The sequence below is a fragment of the Rhodamnia argentea genome, chromosome 8, assembly GCF_020921035.1.
Source record: "Rhodamnia argentea isolate NSW1041297 chromosome 8, ASM2092103v1, whole genome shotgun sequence".
NCBI lineage: Eukaryota > Viridiplantae > Streptophyta > Magnoliopsida > Myrtales > Myrtaceae > Rhodamnia > Rhodamnia argentea.
The window spans coordinates 6593792-6611393 of record NC_063157.1 but is presented as its reverse complement, the minus strand read 5'-3'; the positions used below and the strand labels follow the sequence as shown (position 1 = coordinate 6611393).

General features: G+C 44.6%; 1 protein-coding gene and 1 pseudogene across 1 annotated transcript; both read left to right on the top strand.

Annotated features, from left to right (window-relative positions):
- LOC115752639 overlaps positions 1-17602 on the top strand; it is a 44425-nt pseudogene that overhangs the window by 12351 nt on the left and 14472 nt on the right.
- On the top strand, positions 9933-10745 carry LOC125316348 (plant cysteine oxidase 2-like). Its single transcript, XM_048284467.1, is given in 3 exon segments — positions 9933-10458; positions 10588-10649; positions 10652-10745. Coding segments are annotated over 3 exon segments (336 nt in total). The 5' UTR covers positions 9933-10253; the 3' UTR covers positions 10721-10745.

Genomic DNA, 17602 nt, shown 5'->3' with positions numbered 1-17602 from the left:
AATCCAAGACCATTCTTGAATATTAGCGTGCCAAATGCAGCCTATGTATTTTAGTTTGTTTCATTGTATGAACAACTAAAGGAAATACCCATTGTATGAACAAGCGAGGGAAATACCCTGGTTTTGGTGTAGTGATATATACTCCTTTGTTAATTGGATAATGGATCTATCTTCCCGCTCCACAGAATGGAACAGCAGTAATGGTCTCTGCTGCTTCTTGTGGAACTAAATTTTGTGATGAATGACTGGAAAAGCATATCTGCTGCGGGCCTTTTTCGTGCTTTATTAAAACTTTTGAACGCAAAATGTAAGATAACATAATCTCCTACCATTGTTCGAGTTTGTTTTGAATTCTAATTACAAGCACGTAAACTCTTATACATACCCTCTATGTACCATGCAATAAATTATCATAAAGTGGTCATTTACGGGTAAGCAATATTTTGTATTTTCAAAACCACATGAAAATATAAATAAAAATGCAAAAATACCCACCCGACCATTCCATCGGACTCGCGATCCACCTGCGTCCCGTAGCCGAGCCTAAGCCGAGCCCGAGCCGAACCCTCGTGACCCGAGATTCCTCACCCGGCCGTGACTCGCGCCACCCCAACCGTTGCCCGAACGCCCGAGACCCACCGGATCCGAGAGGTGGGTCTAATCGTGGTCGGTTAAATAGAGACTGGGTTTAAGTTAAATGGCCACGATTAATAAAGTCGGTTTGCTAGTCGGGTTGTGCGTGGCTATTTGGTGATTAGTTCGAACCGATTGTTTGGACAATGATTGCCGGTGTGTGATTACGAGTGAGCGATAGGGCGAGCCCGAGTGGACGCTTGATTGTTAGTTGGATTGGACCGTTAATAGTTCAATTTTATGAAATTGGATCAGTATGTATCGTCGGATTTGTGGAGAATGTCCGGCTTTTATCTTGATTGTTGCTTGCCTGGATGTTATAGATGAAAATTGTGGGTGTCGGTCCCACGTTTTCTAGATGCAAAGACTGGTGGATAATTTGCGCATTCATGCGAACCGAGTGAAAGAAGATTGCATATTTTTAGCATGAAAACGGCCTGGTGCCGAGTCTTTGATCATGATTGTATGAGCATCCGGCTAAGTGTAAAGATAAGAATTTGATTGGTTGTTGTCGAATGCGCTTGAATGATCACATAATGGTTGTTCCCGACAAGATCGTGTCGTGTCGATCGGAATTACACGACTTGACAAATGCACGCCTTTCCATGTCGTCGGATTGAGCGGATGCCGGTCGTAGCTTGTGACGGACCAACGCTCCTTTTGGGAATGCCTGCTATGTCGTGTCATGTCGATCAGAATTACACAGGCATAGTAGTCGCCGTCGCCGAAGTAATGGGACGATGTCGATCCACGCCAATAGAGCACCAACTGTCTAGTGTGCCGGGCCATGTGGCCTCATCTATTAATAAATGGGACTTCATGTGGTGTCCTATGTGCAAGTTGATGTGATGCCTTGCCGCTTGTTTGTCTGTCATGATTGTTGATTGGAGTCAAGCATTGCATTATGCGTGGCGTAAGACTAGTAAGTTTGCATGTGGTTGAAATATCTGCTCTTGGATGATACGGCTGTTTGCTAGGATGTCCGAGCGAATCAACGCCCTAACCGGGTTTAAGCGTTGACTCACCGAGATTTATTTCTCACCCCGTCGTTGTTAACCCTTTTTCGGGTCCCAAGTGATGGAGCCCGTGGATGTTAGGGCCCGGTGGTTAGAGCAATTTTTGGGAGTAAATGAGGGTTTAACCTTACCCGACCATGTGTCTTTTTTAGGTCCTAGAGAGCCGCCCCGAAGAATGGGGTTGTATAAGTCTTCCGTAGCTCTGTAGGGTTAAAAATCATCTGCTTTCACTCCATGAATGAAATTTTCTTTTGTGAATGACTATTGTGTCCGTTTCCCGCTTTACTATCCCATGTTGTTTATTGATTGGAGAATTCACGTTTCCGCATGTGCCGTGAGTGCGAAGGTCGATAGCTTGTCCGGGACGCTATCTTTTATGACCCGTGGCGATATAGGTAGGGATGTCGCGAGCTCAAGAGTCGGGACGTGACATCCCCGGCCAAGGTGGTATCAGAGCAAAGTCGATCTGATCCATCGGGTCATTAGCCTGGAGTGATAAGGTGCGTTGAGAAAATTGGGATAGTTAGTAGGACCGTAAGTGCTATGCATGTGATTGTTATCTGTGTTCTAGTTGTTGGGGCTGTCTTCTTATTGCGTTTTCTATGGGGTGGGCGGGTCTCCGTATTTTCCCGCAAGATGAGTAGACGCGGTGGAAGAGCACCCTGAGCTAGGAATGTTAGATCGAATCCAACCGCACTGTAGGACGGGGATCCAACAATCGCCGAGATCTTGGAAGGTGAAAGTGCATCCCGAGTTAGACTTGATAGGCGGGATCCAAGGATTGATGGGATCCTCGAGGCGTTGGGAGCCATTGGGAATATAATGGGGCAGCAAGTAAGAAATCAGAATGTTGCCGCCGCTGTATAAGTACCACAAGGGAACGTGCCAGCTGGAGTGGCGAATGATGGACGCCAAGCACAAAAGTTGGTGGAACAATTCCTTAAGCTGAAGCCACCTAAGTTTGCGGGAAGCGGAGACCCTACCACTTCTTGGATAGAGGAACTGGAGAAAGTGTTCGCTCTCTTGAGGTGTACGGATGAAGATAAGGTCACTCTGGCCGTTTATCAATTACGGGGCAATGCAAGTTCGTGGTGGAGAGCCACTAAGGATAGGGCCTTTCCGAATGGTGTAGCCCCGACATGGGTTACCTTCGTGGAAGAGTTCAATGGGAAGTACTTTTCAGATCCTGCAAGGGAATAAAAGATGACAGAGTTCCTTCACCTGCGCGAGAACCAATTGTCGGTGGATGAGTATGAAGTAAGATTTACTGAACTGTCAAAGTATGTCCCAAGGATGATAGAGGACCACGTAGATAGGGCAAGAAGATTCCGGGATGGATTGAAGCCGGAAATCAAGAGCGTGTTGGTGCCTCTCAACTTGAAAGATTACGACGACACGTATGAGAGGGCACAGATGGTGGAACGTGATTTTGCTGAGAAGGCTGCCACAACTGGATTGCGGTTTATACCATCGCATAGACGGGACATTCGGTAAGGAAAAGGCCGATGCCCGAGTGGTAGGCGCCACATCCCGCCCAATAGAAGAGGGCAATCAACAAGCCGATTTTTCGTCGGGATGACGAGTTCCGTCTGTGCCATCAAATGCATGCGACTCGCTCGTGCTCGTATCAAGGAGGAGCCTGTTTTTGGTGTGGCCAACGTGGCCATCAAGTGAGAGACTGCCCGCAGAGGCGCCAGAGCGGACGAGCACCGCCACAGCAGAGAGGACAGTTTGGAGGGAATGCGCCACCGAACTTTCAAAGTCGACCTCCGGCGCAAGGAAGGGTGTTAGCTCACACCCGAGAGGAGGCGAAGGATTCACCGACCGTCACAGGTACGGTCCTCTTGCACAACCATGTCGCATATGCTTTGTTTGATCCGGGTGCTACACACTCATTTGTGGCAGCTAAATTTGTTGGGTTGGTTGGATTGAAATTATTGCCCTTGGATGTTATTTTTAAGATTTCTGCACCTTTAAAGGATAACGTAGTTACCGCTGTAGGCTATCCGAACTGTAAGCTAGTAATAGATGGTCATGAGAGTAAGATAGACCCGATCGTGCTAGAAATGTTTGACTTTGATCCGATTGTTAGAATGGATGGGCTGACAAGGCAAAAAGCCATAGTGGATTGTAGTCGTAAGGGTGTGCGGTTTAACCCATCAAGTGGAGGTAGCTTTGAGTTTGTTGGAGGTCGAGGTGGGACCTCGACGCTGTTGGTTCATCTTTGGAAGCGACACGTTTATTGGAAAGTGGATGTCAAGGATACCCGGCGACGATAGTGGTAATATGATTGAGACTCGCAAGGAAACGAACGAAGCGAGAGAGCTTTAAGTGTGGATTTGAGTGGTGAATATGCTTGAGGTTTAATAATTTACTTAAGAACGATAAGTTGATATGGAAATGGCATATCAATGGCTTTGGATGTGAAGTTTGAGGATTGATTTTGGTGGATCATAGGCTTGAAATTATGTTGGTTCCTAATTGTTTTAGATATCGATTGTTATGAAAAGGCCCCGATTAATTGTTGATGTGAGGTTTAGGAAGCGAATACGAAACGTTTGGGCGAAGGGCCAATTGGATTAGATGATAGTAATTTTGAATTATCAACGACCAAACTTGAGGATATAGCATAGTAACCGACAATAGATTAGGCGATAAGTTCGGGAGGCGAGCATCTAAGTGTAAATCGTTGAAGTTTGGTGGTTAGCTTGTTGGAATGATTGGGGTGATTAATTATAGATTATAAGTCCGAATCCGTGTGGCATTTTGGTAGTGTAAATTATTGACTTTTAAGGACTCTGATCAATATAATAAAAAAAAGAGGATCGCAAGGCGTGGAATGGTGAACGTTTGGACTAAAGGCCGGTGTAAGTGAATGCATATGAGAATTATATGGACCGTGATCGGACATAAGGCTATAGATTGATTTTAGGAAATGGATCTACGAGATGTATTGGTCGCTTGTCGAGTTAGAAAGTTCGAAATGATAAGGATTGAAGTGAAAACGAGTGGTGTGTAACGAGTGATGAGGAGGATCGTATACTACACACGTTCATGACATTGAAGTTGGTTCTCAAGGTGAAAATACTTTCAAGAGTGCATAACATTGCATCTTGAGTGTCATATGAAAGATGGTGAGTAGGTGGTCCACGGTTGAGTGACACCTTTATGTCTCATGGTATTAGTAAAAGTCGGGTTGTACCTCCGAGAGTAGGTTGGAGAGGACCTCTGATGTGTGACTAGGATAAGTTTGAAATGATTGGAGACCCTACGAGCTAGTTGACTAGCGACCTAACATTGCCATGGGAAAGTGTACAACATTTGATAACTGTAACCAATGGAACCATAGGCTAACGAGACGAACGAAGGATTGTAGAGACAAACAAGAAAGGTTCGATCTGGCAAGTTATGAGTGGATGATATAGTGGGGATTGCTAGTTGAGTCTTTAAGTTGCTAAGATCGGTGATGACCTAGAATAAGGTTAAAATTGCGAGATGTGGCAATTAAGAAAGGCACGTGATTAGAGTGCGCATCGGAAGCATAGTGAGGCCACATAGTTTACGGAGATAATGACCACGAGGGTCTTGCTTTGGTTAAGGTAGAAACTTTGTCGGAAACCTATCGTAGTAGCTATAGTATTAGTCATGTTAGTAAAAAAAAAAAGGTATTAGAATATGAGACAACACTTTTAGTGGATTGGTTTGAAGGCCGATGTAGCCAAGCACGTGATGAAGTGTTAGCCGTATCGGCAAGTCAAGGTGCATTATGGTAGGTCTAATGGACTGCCGCAACGATTGGAGATTCCAGGAAAAAAAAATGAGAGTATGTCTCAACAGACTTGTGATGGAAATTGCCTTGAAGTCAAAGGGCACATAGTTCAATTTGGGTCGTAGTGGGCGGATTAACAAAGTCTGCTCGTTTTGTAGCGGGGGGAAATGATTTTGCTTTGGACAGATATGTTGAACTATATGCACCACATATAGTACGTATTTAGGGAGTGCCAGTAATGATCACTTGAGTTCACAATCCCAAGTTCACCGCCACATTTTGGAAAAGTCTACGGATTGCTTTGAGAATAAAGCTGCAGTTGGCATGGCCTACCAACCTTAGACGGATGGTCAGTTTGAAAGGTTAAATTATATGCTAGGTGAAATATTATAGAATGTGTTTGCGAATGGTAAGGGAATAGTAGCAACTTTGGTCAATTGTTGATTAAGAGATTGTCGATCAACGAGCATGGTTGGCTAATTGATGTGATGAATTGTGGCTTTAGTAAGGCAATCAATAGTTGGTTCGAATAGCCGGTTCAAAAGGCGACAATTTAAGTTGAATTTTTGGAGTTAGACAATTTAACCCGCCAAGTCGGATTGTGGATACAGAATTGCGATAGGTTAGCATTTGAGGATCGTAAGTTTGAATCTAACTTGTGTATTGATGGTCGAATTGTGGTTTTAGTACGATGAATTGAGAGAAGGATTGGTGTGGAACGAGCATATTATGATGAGCACCGAGGATGTTATGAGGTGTTAGTATCTCCATCCTTTTGAGGAGTTGCGGTGGTTGAATTTTGGGGACGAAATTTCCTAAGGTGGGGAGAGTTGTGACGCCTTGGAAATTAGACCCTCTGTGCAGAGACCGAGCCCGATCTGTGAAAAGATCAAAATTATTTTCTATTGGTTGAGCCAAATGTCAAACCAGTCCTATATTACCCGATATTCAAAATTTCCTTCAAGTATTTATGCAAGTAGGACGAAAAGGTTTAATGGGTGATGGGACACCACTTGTCCCATCACCACCCACCCACTCACTCTCTCTCCTCCATCTCTCTTCCGGTCCCCCTTCCTACGAGCACTCTCTCTCTCTCTCTCTCCTTTCCTCTCTCTCACTCTCTTTTTCTCTCTCCCCTTCTGCGCCTTCCCCCCAACGACGTGACTCTCTCTCTCTCTCTCTTTCCCTTTCTTCTTCTTCCGGTCTTCCCGTGTGACGCCCCCCCCTCTCCATCAAATCTGCTTCTGCACCACCGACTACAGCCCCCACCGCTGCTCCACCTCACCCCGGCCACCACCCGAGTAGCCGCTCGACCCCCACCTCACCCGAGCCTCCGCATGCCACCATCCATCAACCCCGACACCGGATCGGCAGCCATCCGGCAGCGCGCCATCAACCTCAGCCCACGACGACCCCGATCGGAAATGCCCCAAACCCCAACCTCCTCCACCCGCGTGTCCCGAGAGCCATCGCCACAAGCCGCCGAGCCACTCCGTCAAACTCGCGATCCACCCGCATCCCGGAGCCGAGCCCGAGCCGAACCCCCGTAACCCGAGATTCCTCACCCGGCCGTGACTTGCGCCACCCCAACCGTCGTTCGAACGCCCGAGACCCACCGGATCCGGGAGTTCCGACCACCAAATCGCAGCCCTATCATCATCCCGAGCGTGTGCCGCCGAAATTACTGTTACGTGAACAGTACCCAACCCGTGAACAGTGTGACCCGATTCGAAAGTTTTGTACCCGATCCGACACCGGCCGCTGGTTTTTTTGTGAGTTAAACCCCGATTAGGGCGCTAATTACGCTTAGTTAGTGTAATTAGCGGTAATTAGTTATGGTAATTAGAGTAATTAGCCTAATAGGGTGTTTAGGTAGCCTAATCGTGGTCGGTTAAATAGAGACTGGGTTTAAATTAAATGGCCACGATTAATTAAGTCGATCTGCTAGTCGGGTTGTCTATGGCTATTTGGTGATTAGTTCGAACCGATTATTTGGGCAATGATTACCAGTGTGTGATTGCGAGCAAGCGATAGGGCACAACCGAGTGGATGCTTGATTGTTAGTTGGATTAGACCGTTAATAGTTCAATTTTATGAAATTGGATCGGTATGTATCGTCGGATTTGTGGAGAATGTCCGGCTTTTGTCTTGATTGTTGCTTGCCTGGATGTTATGGATGAAAATTGTGGGTGTCACTCCCACGTTTTCTAGATGCAAAGACTGGTGGATAATCCGGGCATTCATGCAAACCGAGTGAAAGCAAATTGCATAGTCTTAGCATGAAAACGGCCTGGTGCCGAGTCTTTGATCATGATTGTATAAGTATCCGGCTAAGTGTAAAGATAAGAATTTGATTGGTTGTTGTCGAATGCGCTTGAATGATTACTGAAAGGTTGTTCCCGACAAGATCGTGTCGCGTCGATCGGAATTACACGACTTGTCGGATGCACGCCTTTCCATGTCGTCGGATTGACCGGATGCCGGTCGCGGCTTGTGACGGACCGACGCTCCTTTTGGGAATGCCTGCTATGTCGTGCCGTGTCGATCGGAATTACACCGGCATAGTAGTCGCCGTCGCCGAAGTAATGGGACGATGCCCGATCCCGCCAATAGAGCACCAACTGTCTAGTGTGCTAGGCACCAACCGTCTAGTGTGCCGAGCCATGTGGCCTCATCTGTTAATAAATGGGATTTCGTGTGGTGTCCTATGTGTGCAAGTTGATGTGATGCCTTACAAGTTGTTTGTCCGACATGACTGTTGATTGGAGTCAAGCATTGCATTATGCGTGGCAGAAGACTAGTAAGTTTGCTTGTGGTTGAAATATCTGCTCTTGGATGATACGGCTGTTTGCTAGGATGTCCGAGCGAATCAACACCCTAACCGGGCTTAGGCGTTGACTCACCGAGATTTATTTCTCATCCTGTCGTTGTTAACCCTTTTTCGGGTCTCGAGTGATGGAGCCCGTGGATGTTAGGGCCTGGTGGTTAGAGCAATTTTTGGGAGAAGATGAGGGTTTAATCTTACCCGACCATGTGTCTTTTTGAGGTCCTAGAGAGCCGCCCCGAAGAATGGGGTTGTATAAGTCTTACGTAGCTCAGTAGGGTTAAAAATCATCTGCTTTGACTCCATGAATGAAATTGTCTTTTGTGAATGACTATTGTGTCTGTTTCTCGCTTTACTATCTCATGTTGTTTATTGATTGGAGAATTCACGTTTCCGCGTGTGCCGTGAGCTAGGTTGCACTGATACCGACACCGACATCGACATCGACACCGACACGGCACATCGACACGTCATTTCTCAAAAATAGAAAAATCCGACACGTCGGGGGCACGTTATATTAAATATATTTTTTAAAATATAAAAAAATAAATAAAGCTGAAATAGGTATTATATGCACTAATTCGAATCGTGTATTATATACACGTCGGGGTGTCGGCCGTGTTGACCAAGTGTCGAAATGCCGACATGGGGTCAATGTGACCGACACGGGTGTCGGGAGGTGTCGGATGGGTGTCGGTGTAGGACACGGTGTCCAACACGACACTCTCACTTAGGAGGAGTGTCGGTGCTACATAGGCTGTGAGTGCGAAGGTCGATAGCCTGCCCGAGACGCTATATTTTATGACCTGTGGCGATATAGGTAGGGATGTCGCGAACTCAAGAGTCGGGGTGTGACGGTGATCTTCTGCTTGCCAGCATCCAGTGCGATTCCTCTACATAACCACCCTTCAACAAGCTTTTATTCGGAACGATGCACGTCAAATCGTACAATTGGATGGTTGACGGTTCCAGCGGAGCATCAGCTGTTCTGGGTAATCCTCAAAGTAAGTTGCTTCAGTAAAATCTGCTCCTTCATTTACAACCTAAATTGGGGGAGTTAGAAGTAGGAGAATAGGTATCATGAATGCAGAGACGAGTCTGAAAAGTCACACACATTCGAAAAGGAAAATAAATGAGGAGCACAAGAGTTTTAAACAAAGCAAAGAAAGAACTCGATTTGCTGGTGTTGTGATTTTATGCAGTTGTATCTCTTGAACTCAAATCATGAGGTGGAAATTAGTGCTGCCGACCTAGTGAAAGGAATGTTCATTTTTCTTTTCCTCTCAATAAGATAAGAACGTAAGAGTGCCGAAAATATCAATTTGTGGATAGGCTAAAAAAGTTAAGAGGGCTAAAAAGCTTTGTCATTTTGACCATTGGTCCAGAACGTGCATGACTTCTGGGTTGTTGGCTAGAAGAAATTAGCCAAAAAGTTACTTTGGTTTTTGATGACACAGCCTCGATTGTGCTTTTTCAAAGGGGCATGTGGAATACTATGCATTCGAATAGCTATCTTCTATTAGGAGCTGATGTGGCGGACTCTTGTTGAGGGTTCAATATGGCCCTTGCTCGTTTACAATCTGCTAAATTTCCTTGGGATTGTGAGGCACTTTGCTTTGTGAACAAGTCTCAGTGTACTCTCTGTCCATTAAGATTTAAGACCTCTCTATCTGGAGCGAGTAATTATTGTTGACCGAGAAGATCATGCATTAGAGAGGTGGGATAAATATACAAAACATGTCAAATGACAAATCAGTAGCCATCTTCTTAAAACTGTCCATAAAGTGCAATCCAGCAAGAGTCGGGTAACTGAGGATGTTACGCTTGTTGCAAAAACAACAAACGGCTCTCTTGCACAATTGATTTTTTTTTTCTATTATTTTGCCTTGTAGAGAGGCACACAGCGTGCTTTGATTAGCAGCTCGCTAAATGTGAAACACGGGTCACAGGCTGTTTGTGCCTATGTCACGCAAATCTTTGAATTTCTCTTTTTGCAGTCCAGCCTTGTGGGATGCGCATGGCTAAGGTCAAGGTCAATTCCGAGTTTACGGCTCCATGTGAAACGTCCATGCTTTATCCAGCCAACGGAGGCAACATGCATTGCTTTACCGCAGTGACAGCTTGTGCAGTTCTCGATGTATTAGGCCCGCCATACTCCGACCCTGAAGGCCGACATTGTACCTACTACCGCGATCTCCCATTCACCAGCTTCTCAGGTTTCCACACCGAAACCATGTCTCCCCCCGCCCCCCTCTTTTTCCTATTATTTTTTAATCCCCTTGATTCTTTTCACAGTCCTCGGAAGTTATTTTCAAAGAATAAGAAGTTGCCTTGTGATATTGCAGTTGATGCAGCATCATCAGTGCCTAGAGAGGAGAGAGAAGATTATGCACGGCTTCAAGAGAGGGTGAGATACCAGAGGATTTTAATGTGGTTGGAATTCCTTACAGAGGCCCAATAATAACAAGAGACAATTAAATCCAACACCAACCTTTGATTGGGCAGATCTATTATTATATATAAGGGGAAGTTTTCAAGTTATTTTTATTGTCTTTGGCTGAGGGTTTTGGTGATTTGACTTTGGTAGTGGCAGACTGGGCATGTTGAATAGTTTCTCCACAAAGTTGTGGGGGTTTCTTGGGGACAAACAAGAATCTGGGATGGAGAATGTCGGAGGAGTGAAAGAAGATTAGGTTGGACTAGAAAGGCCAATTCCTTGTAATTGAGGGGATCAAAATTTTTTTGCACTTGTGCTTTTGGTATGCAAAATTTGAATTCTCCTCGTAATGCAAGAAGTCAAATTTCTTTGGCCTTTTCCATCCGCTTTCAGAATTTAATGCAGGGCCATGCAGATCTTCAGAAAGTGTAGTAATCAAATTCGGATGAGCAAATGTCGACGTCGTATTCGTGCAAGAGGATCGGTGCCATGATGTATATGACTCGAGGTTCGATGCGACTATCGTAATTTGAGGTCAAACATGGGGTGGAAAATATCTCTAGCTCTCTTTCATCGAACTTGCAATGCAGATGGCCGAGGCTGGTCAATTTACTCCTAATTTGAGTTCTTTGTCCGAGTGTCACTCCACAAAGCTTCACTCACAAGGGTACGCAAGTACAGGAGAATTCGGTTTGTGAGACTAGTCCAGTGTTGGAGATATCATGATTTGACAAAACAAAAAGGATCTTATAAAGATATCCAATATGCATCTGATTTCGATGGTCCATTAAGTCTTTCGTAGGAGTTTCCACTTATTGTGCTTTGTTTTGTCCAAGATTTTCATTGTTCAGTGCCGGCCCTTACCTGGGTCTTAAGGCAAAAGCATTACCAAGCTTCCAAAACTTTGGATTTACCGGATACTGACCACAACTGTCACTATATACGTGTGCACTGCCCGCGCGAGAAAAGTAGTCTGCGACTTTTATTGAATCACGAAACCAAGATTCTCTCGCAGGGCACTTCGGATCCTCGCTCTGTTCGCGTTGCTGTTCTACTGTTCTATGTCTTGCGCGAGCTCGTAACATCTCTCCCCGGGTCAACCATTTAATGTCTCCTTCAAGCAATACTCCGGTTATGTTGTCACTGATGCTCCGCATGGCCGAGCTCTGTTGTATAACTTCGTCGAAGCTGAATCGCTAGCCTAACGTTTCCCCTCTTCCCTTGACCCTCTGGTTCAATGGAGGTCCAGGAATTTTTCACTTGAGGCATCAAAATTCTCTTCCTTTGGTCGCATTCCCAGTTTTGTGACTTGTGGTTCACAGAGCAATCTTTCCAATCCCAGGACCAGGTTGTCCGTTGCTCGGTTTCTTCTTTTTAATGGATCACGGTCCCTTCAAACCTTGCGACAACGATTGGCTCATCAAGAATCACTACTCTGTGGAACTTGGGTAAATTTTTACTTGCTCACTGCACTAATCTGTCTATGACCAGGTGCAATTAACTTGGCTGGCTTCCTAGTATCTTGCTTTGATGTTAAGCGAGTGCTGATCAGAATCGAACATGCTATATCTCGAGTCACCCATCATGCTCGGATTCTTATGCTCCAACGCGAGCTCACACTACATAAATTGGGACGACACCCACACACCCGGACCAGTACGCCTCTATGCACTTTTCTCCGGGAAAAATACACTAGAAGTGCCATAACTTTTATACGGCGTTCACTTAAGTGTCATAACTTTCAAAACGTTCACTTAAGTGCCATAACTTTCAAAAATCGTTCACTTGAGTGCCATGTTGACGTAGCAGCCGGAAAAACTGACGTGGCATGCCAGAAAAGTTATTGTAGTACGCTGGAAAGCTGACGTGGCATGCCGAAAAAGTTACTACAGCACTCAAGTGAACGATTTTGCTCCGACGTACCACTCAAGTGAATGATTTTTGAAAGTTGTGGTACTTAAGTGAACGTTTTGAAAGTTATGGCACTCAAGTGAACACCGTACACAAGTTATGGCACTTCTAGTATACTTTTCCCCTTTTCTCCCAAAGATTTCAAATTTGATTATGTTCATCCTTCCCGTTTTGGCCATGGGGCGATAATATACTGATCCATCGGCCCGTTCGCAGCGGAGGACAACTTGAGGTTTCTCATAACTGGCTTGAGGAATCCCAATGTACAAGGACTCTGAGTTCTCTCTAGCTGGTGAAAGCTCTGCAGGTAAGGACAGCTCAAAGTTGTTTCTTGTTCTCAGGTTGTCGACATCGATTGACCTCATTTTCAAAGATGATAAGCCAAACTAGATTACTTAAATGACATTTCGTTTTTGGACAAGAAGTAAGACTATTCTCCTTAATAATATAATACCATTTTTTTGTAGGTCACTACATACCTCAATTTGCCAAACTGTTGATCGAGTGCAACAAAAGGCCCAATGTTAAACCTGTCAAGCTCAAGTCAATAGCCGTAAATTTTGCACAATTCCTGCAGTTTTGCCCCTATGAAACGATTCTTCTCTCCTTAAAAATTTGCACACCGTCTCTTTAGCGAGGAAACTGCTGCTAGACCTAGACATTGGTGTTCAGGCAGGCGATTACTTGTGGGCGCACGGGGTGATATCGGACGAGATGCTCTACTTGGAGAGGACGGTCTGCAATAATTCCAAGGACACGCGACAGTATTGTGCACGATCAGTATTCCAACGAATGCAACTACGTGTTCAATATCAGAGTCAATGACGAAGTCGGTGAAGATGTACAGCTCAACGATCTCCTTCTCCCTAAATGCACATCATCCTCGAGCTTGAAGTCAGAGCAATTCCTGCCGATGGCCGTGCAGTGAGTTTAAAAATATACCTAAATGAGGCATGATTGATGAGATTTGGTGGGTCATATAACTCGGTCAAATTAAATTTGATGGGAATTTTTTTTCTTTGTTTTTGACAGGTTGCTAGGAGAGGACTAGGAATGACGGGGAACCATGCCTTAAGGGAAGAATATTCACTTATCTGAACAAGCCTGAGGTAGAGCATTTTGGCAAATACCCCATAAAGGAAAACCTAGCTAGAAGAGGAATCTGTGAAGAAGATACTTGGGGCCTGTGTAAGCAGAACCCAGAGACCTTGGAACACCTCTTTTTACTATGTCCCTGGAACCGTAGTGTTTGGTCGGACCCTGCATTGCACATCACTATTTCACCTCTGCGTCTCACTCGAATTGAAAAGTGGATTCTAAATTTTCAACATACGTCGATGAGTTTCGACCTCGTTGCTGTTGTTCTCTGGCATATACGGAAAGAAAGGAACAGCTTCATTTTCGCAAGAAAGCTCCCGACCCATAGCTGCTTATTAGTTCTGCCATGGCCGATTACCGGTGCTTTACTCAGGGGGCTAAAGCCAAGCGCAAGTGAGGAGCAGATGAAGATAGCTTACCTCAAATCTGGAAAAATCCTAGCAAGGGAACCCTCAAATTCAATGTTGATGCCTCCTTCGTTGTGGGATCTACGGCTGGGACCATTAGCTGTGTTGGCTGGAATTCCCATGGAGAATTGATTGATGGTTTAGCAATGAAGGTGAGGTCGAGTTCAGCTGCGCAACAGAGGCTCTAGCATAGGTGGAAACCCCAAGATTTTTTAATAAGATGCGTACGAGCTAGAGTCTTATGGTTAAGTAAGACAACTTAACTTTTGTGAAGACCCTTCAAGGATTAGATCACTTCACGTGGGAAGCGGACGTACTTATCACTGAGGCCAAGACTTTCATTATGAGCTTTCCAAATCTGACATTGACATAGGCTCACTGCAGCAAACAGCAAAGAGTCAAATTAGATAGCGGATAGGATTGGTAAAGCGCGATCGAATAGATCCCTATCTGAAAGTGACTCGCAAGCTCTCCCAAAGCGCTATGAGCCTTATATGTTTCTGAATCAAGTCTTTTGTACTCAAATCCTTTGAGTTAGTTTCATGAATTACGTCTTTTCCAATTGAAGGAAAAAAAAAAAAAAACAAGCCTGAGGTTCAAAGGGCTCTTCATGCTAACACCACTCACCTCCCTTTTCATTGGGACTTTTGTCAAGGGTCTCTCTCTCTCTCCGTCTCTAGATCTGTCTAAATTATGAGAACATAATGGAGTTAGGTCAAAAAATGTTCAAGTCTAAGCAAAGAGAATCTCGAAAAATCGGGAAAAATAGTCTCTGCGGTCTAAAAGTTAAGTCAAAAGATTGAGTCCTTGATCAAGTCTAGCGCGCGTCTGCTAATTGCGCAAAAAATTAGGCTTCGAAACACATAATCCGTGTATTTCGCAGGCCGCTTGTGTATAAAGAAGATAATGTGGAGATGAACCCGATCCCCCTCATTACGGAGATCATCCAGGAAGGCATTCCTATCTGGCCATCCAGGTTTGATCTTCATTAGACTTCCGTTGACACCAAAATAATAACAAGCTTACCACCCACTCGGGTGGCGCCGCTGGTTCGCGCACTCTTCCTCTCACAAAAGGTCGAGTGTTCGAATTCCAGAGGCGTTGCGAGGTGACTTAACCAATGGCACGTGTGTGATGGCTAGCACGTGTTGCCCCCGGGGTTTACCTCCCGGCTGCCGGCCGTGCGGGGGTTCCCTGGGTCACCAAAAAAATAATAATAATAATAATAATAAGCACAAATACCAAATCGGTGTCGGTATCACCATGTCCTGAAGTCGGTAAATCAGGAGAAACAACCACTTCCTGACGTTCGATAAGTTGATTACAACATACCGAAAATGGCAAGAAGGCTAAACCCGATATTTGGGAAATGGGGGAATAAAGCCATGAATCCTGCAATTCGGCAAGATTCGGGAACATACCGAATCTTGCATAAAGCCAGCAATAGAGGGTTGTAGGCATAAAGAAAACCATGAGTCAGCCAAGTTAGTCACATCGGCGGGGAAGATGCAAACGGATCGTGGGAAGTTACTCGGAAGGATTCAAATTCAAAGTCATGGTAGCAGATCATGGGAGTTACTTGGAAGGATTCAAATTCGAAGTCATTGTAGCGATTGAAGATCAAATTTTGGTGGACAAAAACAATGCAGAACGTGGTTGAAGGTGCCAAGATTCGAGATTTGAAAAATATGATAACCGACCGAGCAGTTACAAAGTCCAAGAAGATACAAATATGTAGGGATGATAAAGAGAAAGAAAAATCAACAACACATCAAAAAAACACTCAATTTCTTCTGCACTTTAACTTTCTCGCACTTTACATTTCATGCACTTTCAATTCCAGCAATCAAGTTTATTTTCCAATCATGTACTGCCTTCTTAGAAGTATTGTAATGTAACTCAAACTTTTGTTGATCTCAAATCCATATTCGATCCATCTATTTCATATCCATTTCCATACATTTGCCTTGCAGCCTATTTTTCGCCAAAATCCTCCTCGACGGTTGAACCACGGAACCCTCTTAATAAAAATCGAAGAACGAATTTCGGTGAAAGATTTCCTCGTCATGAAACGAGCGACCATCTTCCATTTCATCCGAGTCCGGATTCAAGTAGAATCCTCCAAGATTGGTGAGTCGGATTCAGTTCATATATTGGGCGATCGAAACAACGGGGATCAAGATTGGACAATCCCTCTCGGTCAAACAGTACCACAAAAAACAGGTACATGATTCAATTCCCCTTTATAGTTTGAGTCTACTTTACATTGGTAATTTGAGTTTGGGTTCGTGAGTAGCTACCGTTATATATATACTCTTTTTCGCTTGTAACTAAATGACGTGACAGAGAGGTGCAAGGCACTAATTACGGTGGAATCATCTGCTAAATGTAACCCTATTTAAAGGGTGAATCAAGATAAATTTTGTGACTCGATTTTTTTTCTCATTTTTGCGATATATTTCGTCATAATTGTGTGACGAATCCTAACAAGCATTTATATTTTGGATGGCAAATTTGGTAGTGATATGCATAGGGTTTTCCTCTCCTTTTTTTGGCCATGGCTTTTGTAGCTGGGTGGTTGGTCGCAATCCTTTGGCGGGTCGATGGGAGATGAGAATGCGACACGCCCGATGTGCAACACCGTGCGCGGGGCGGCTCATGAGGTCCTATACACGTCCCCTTCTCGGGGGCTCGCATTGTTCGGGTTATTCTTGAGCGAATCTCCTCTTTAGAGGCCCCAAGATTGATCGAATGTATTGAGATTTCGTTGATTATCGGAGCATTCTTTCCGTGTCTAGCGATCTGATTTAGGGAGGATTTGTTTGCTTTGGCCCAAAAAATCTCATGGAGATATGATGTGGTCAAGTTGGATAAATTCCATGCTGGCAAAATCAGATATGATGTGGTCATGTTGTTCGCAGGTCTTAAAACTCAATTCTAACTCATTAAAAGAAATTGGAGAAAAGTATTAAAAAAGTCTCGAATTAGTTTCATTGGTACCAATTCAACTTCAAATCTTTTAATTGCATCAATTTCATTTTAAACATTGTCATATTGGTATCAATACAGGTCATTCTACATGGCACGGCCGGCCGACCTCGCTAGTCGCTAGCACGGATCGCGGCTCTTGCCCAAGCTCTCGCTAGATTTAGGTGAGGGCAGCCTTGTCGCTGCAAAAGCCCTGGGCGATGTACTTCGCCCGCCAGGAACGATAAAGTCTTTCACGAGACAACATAACAATTTTCACGTTCGTGATTTAAGCGGAAAAATAATCATGAATTTCCCCGAAATCATCTCTTCTTGTCCAACGTGGACGGCCACCGGTGTGCCTTGGGATCGAAATTTATGTTTTCCTCTATTGGACTGAGAATTTCTCCCTTCACAATCCCCCACCCCACAGAGAAAACAAAAAATAAAGAATCAGAAATAAAGATGAAAAAAGACGAATAAATCAAGTTAAAAAAAATACTCTTTTTTTTTTCTCTCTGGGGTTAAACTTCATCCTGG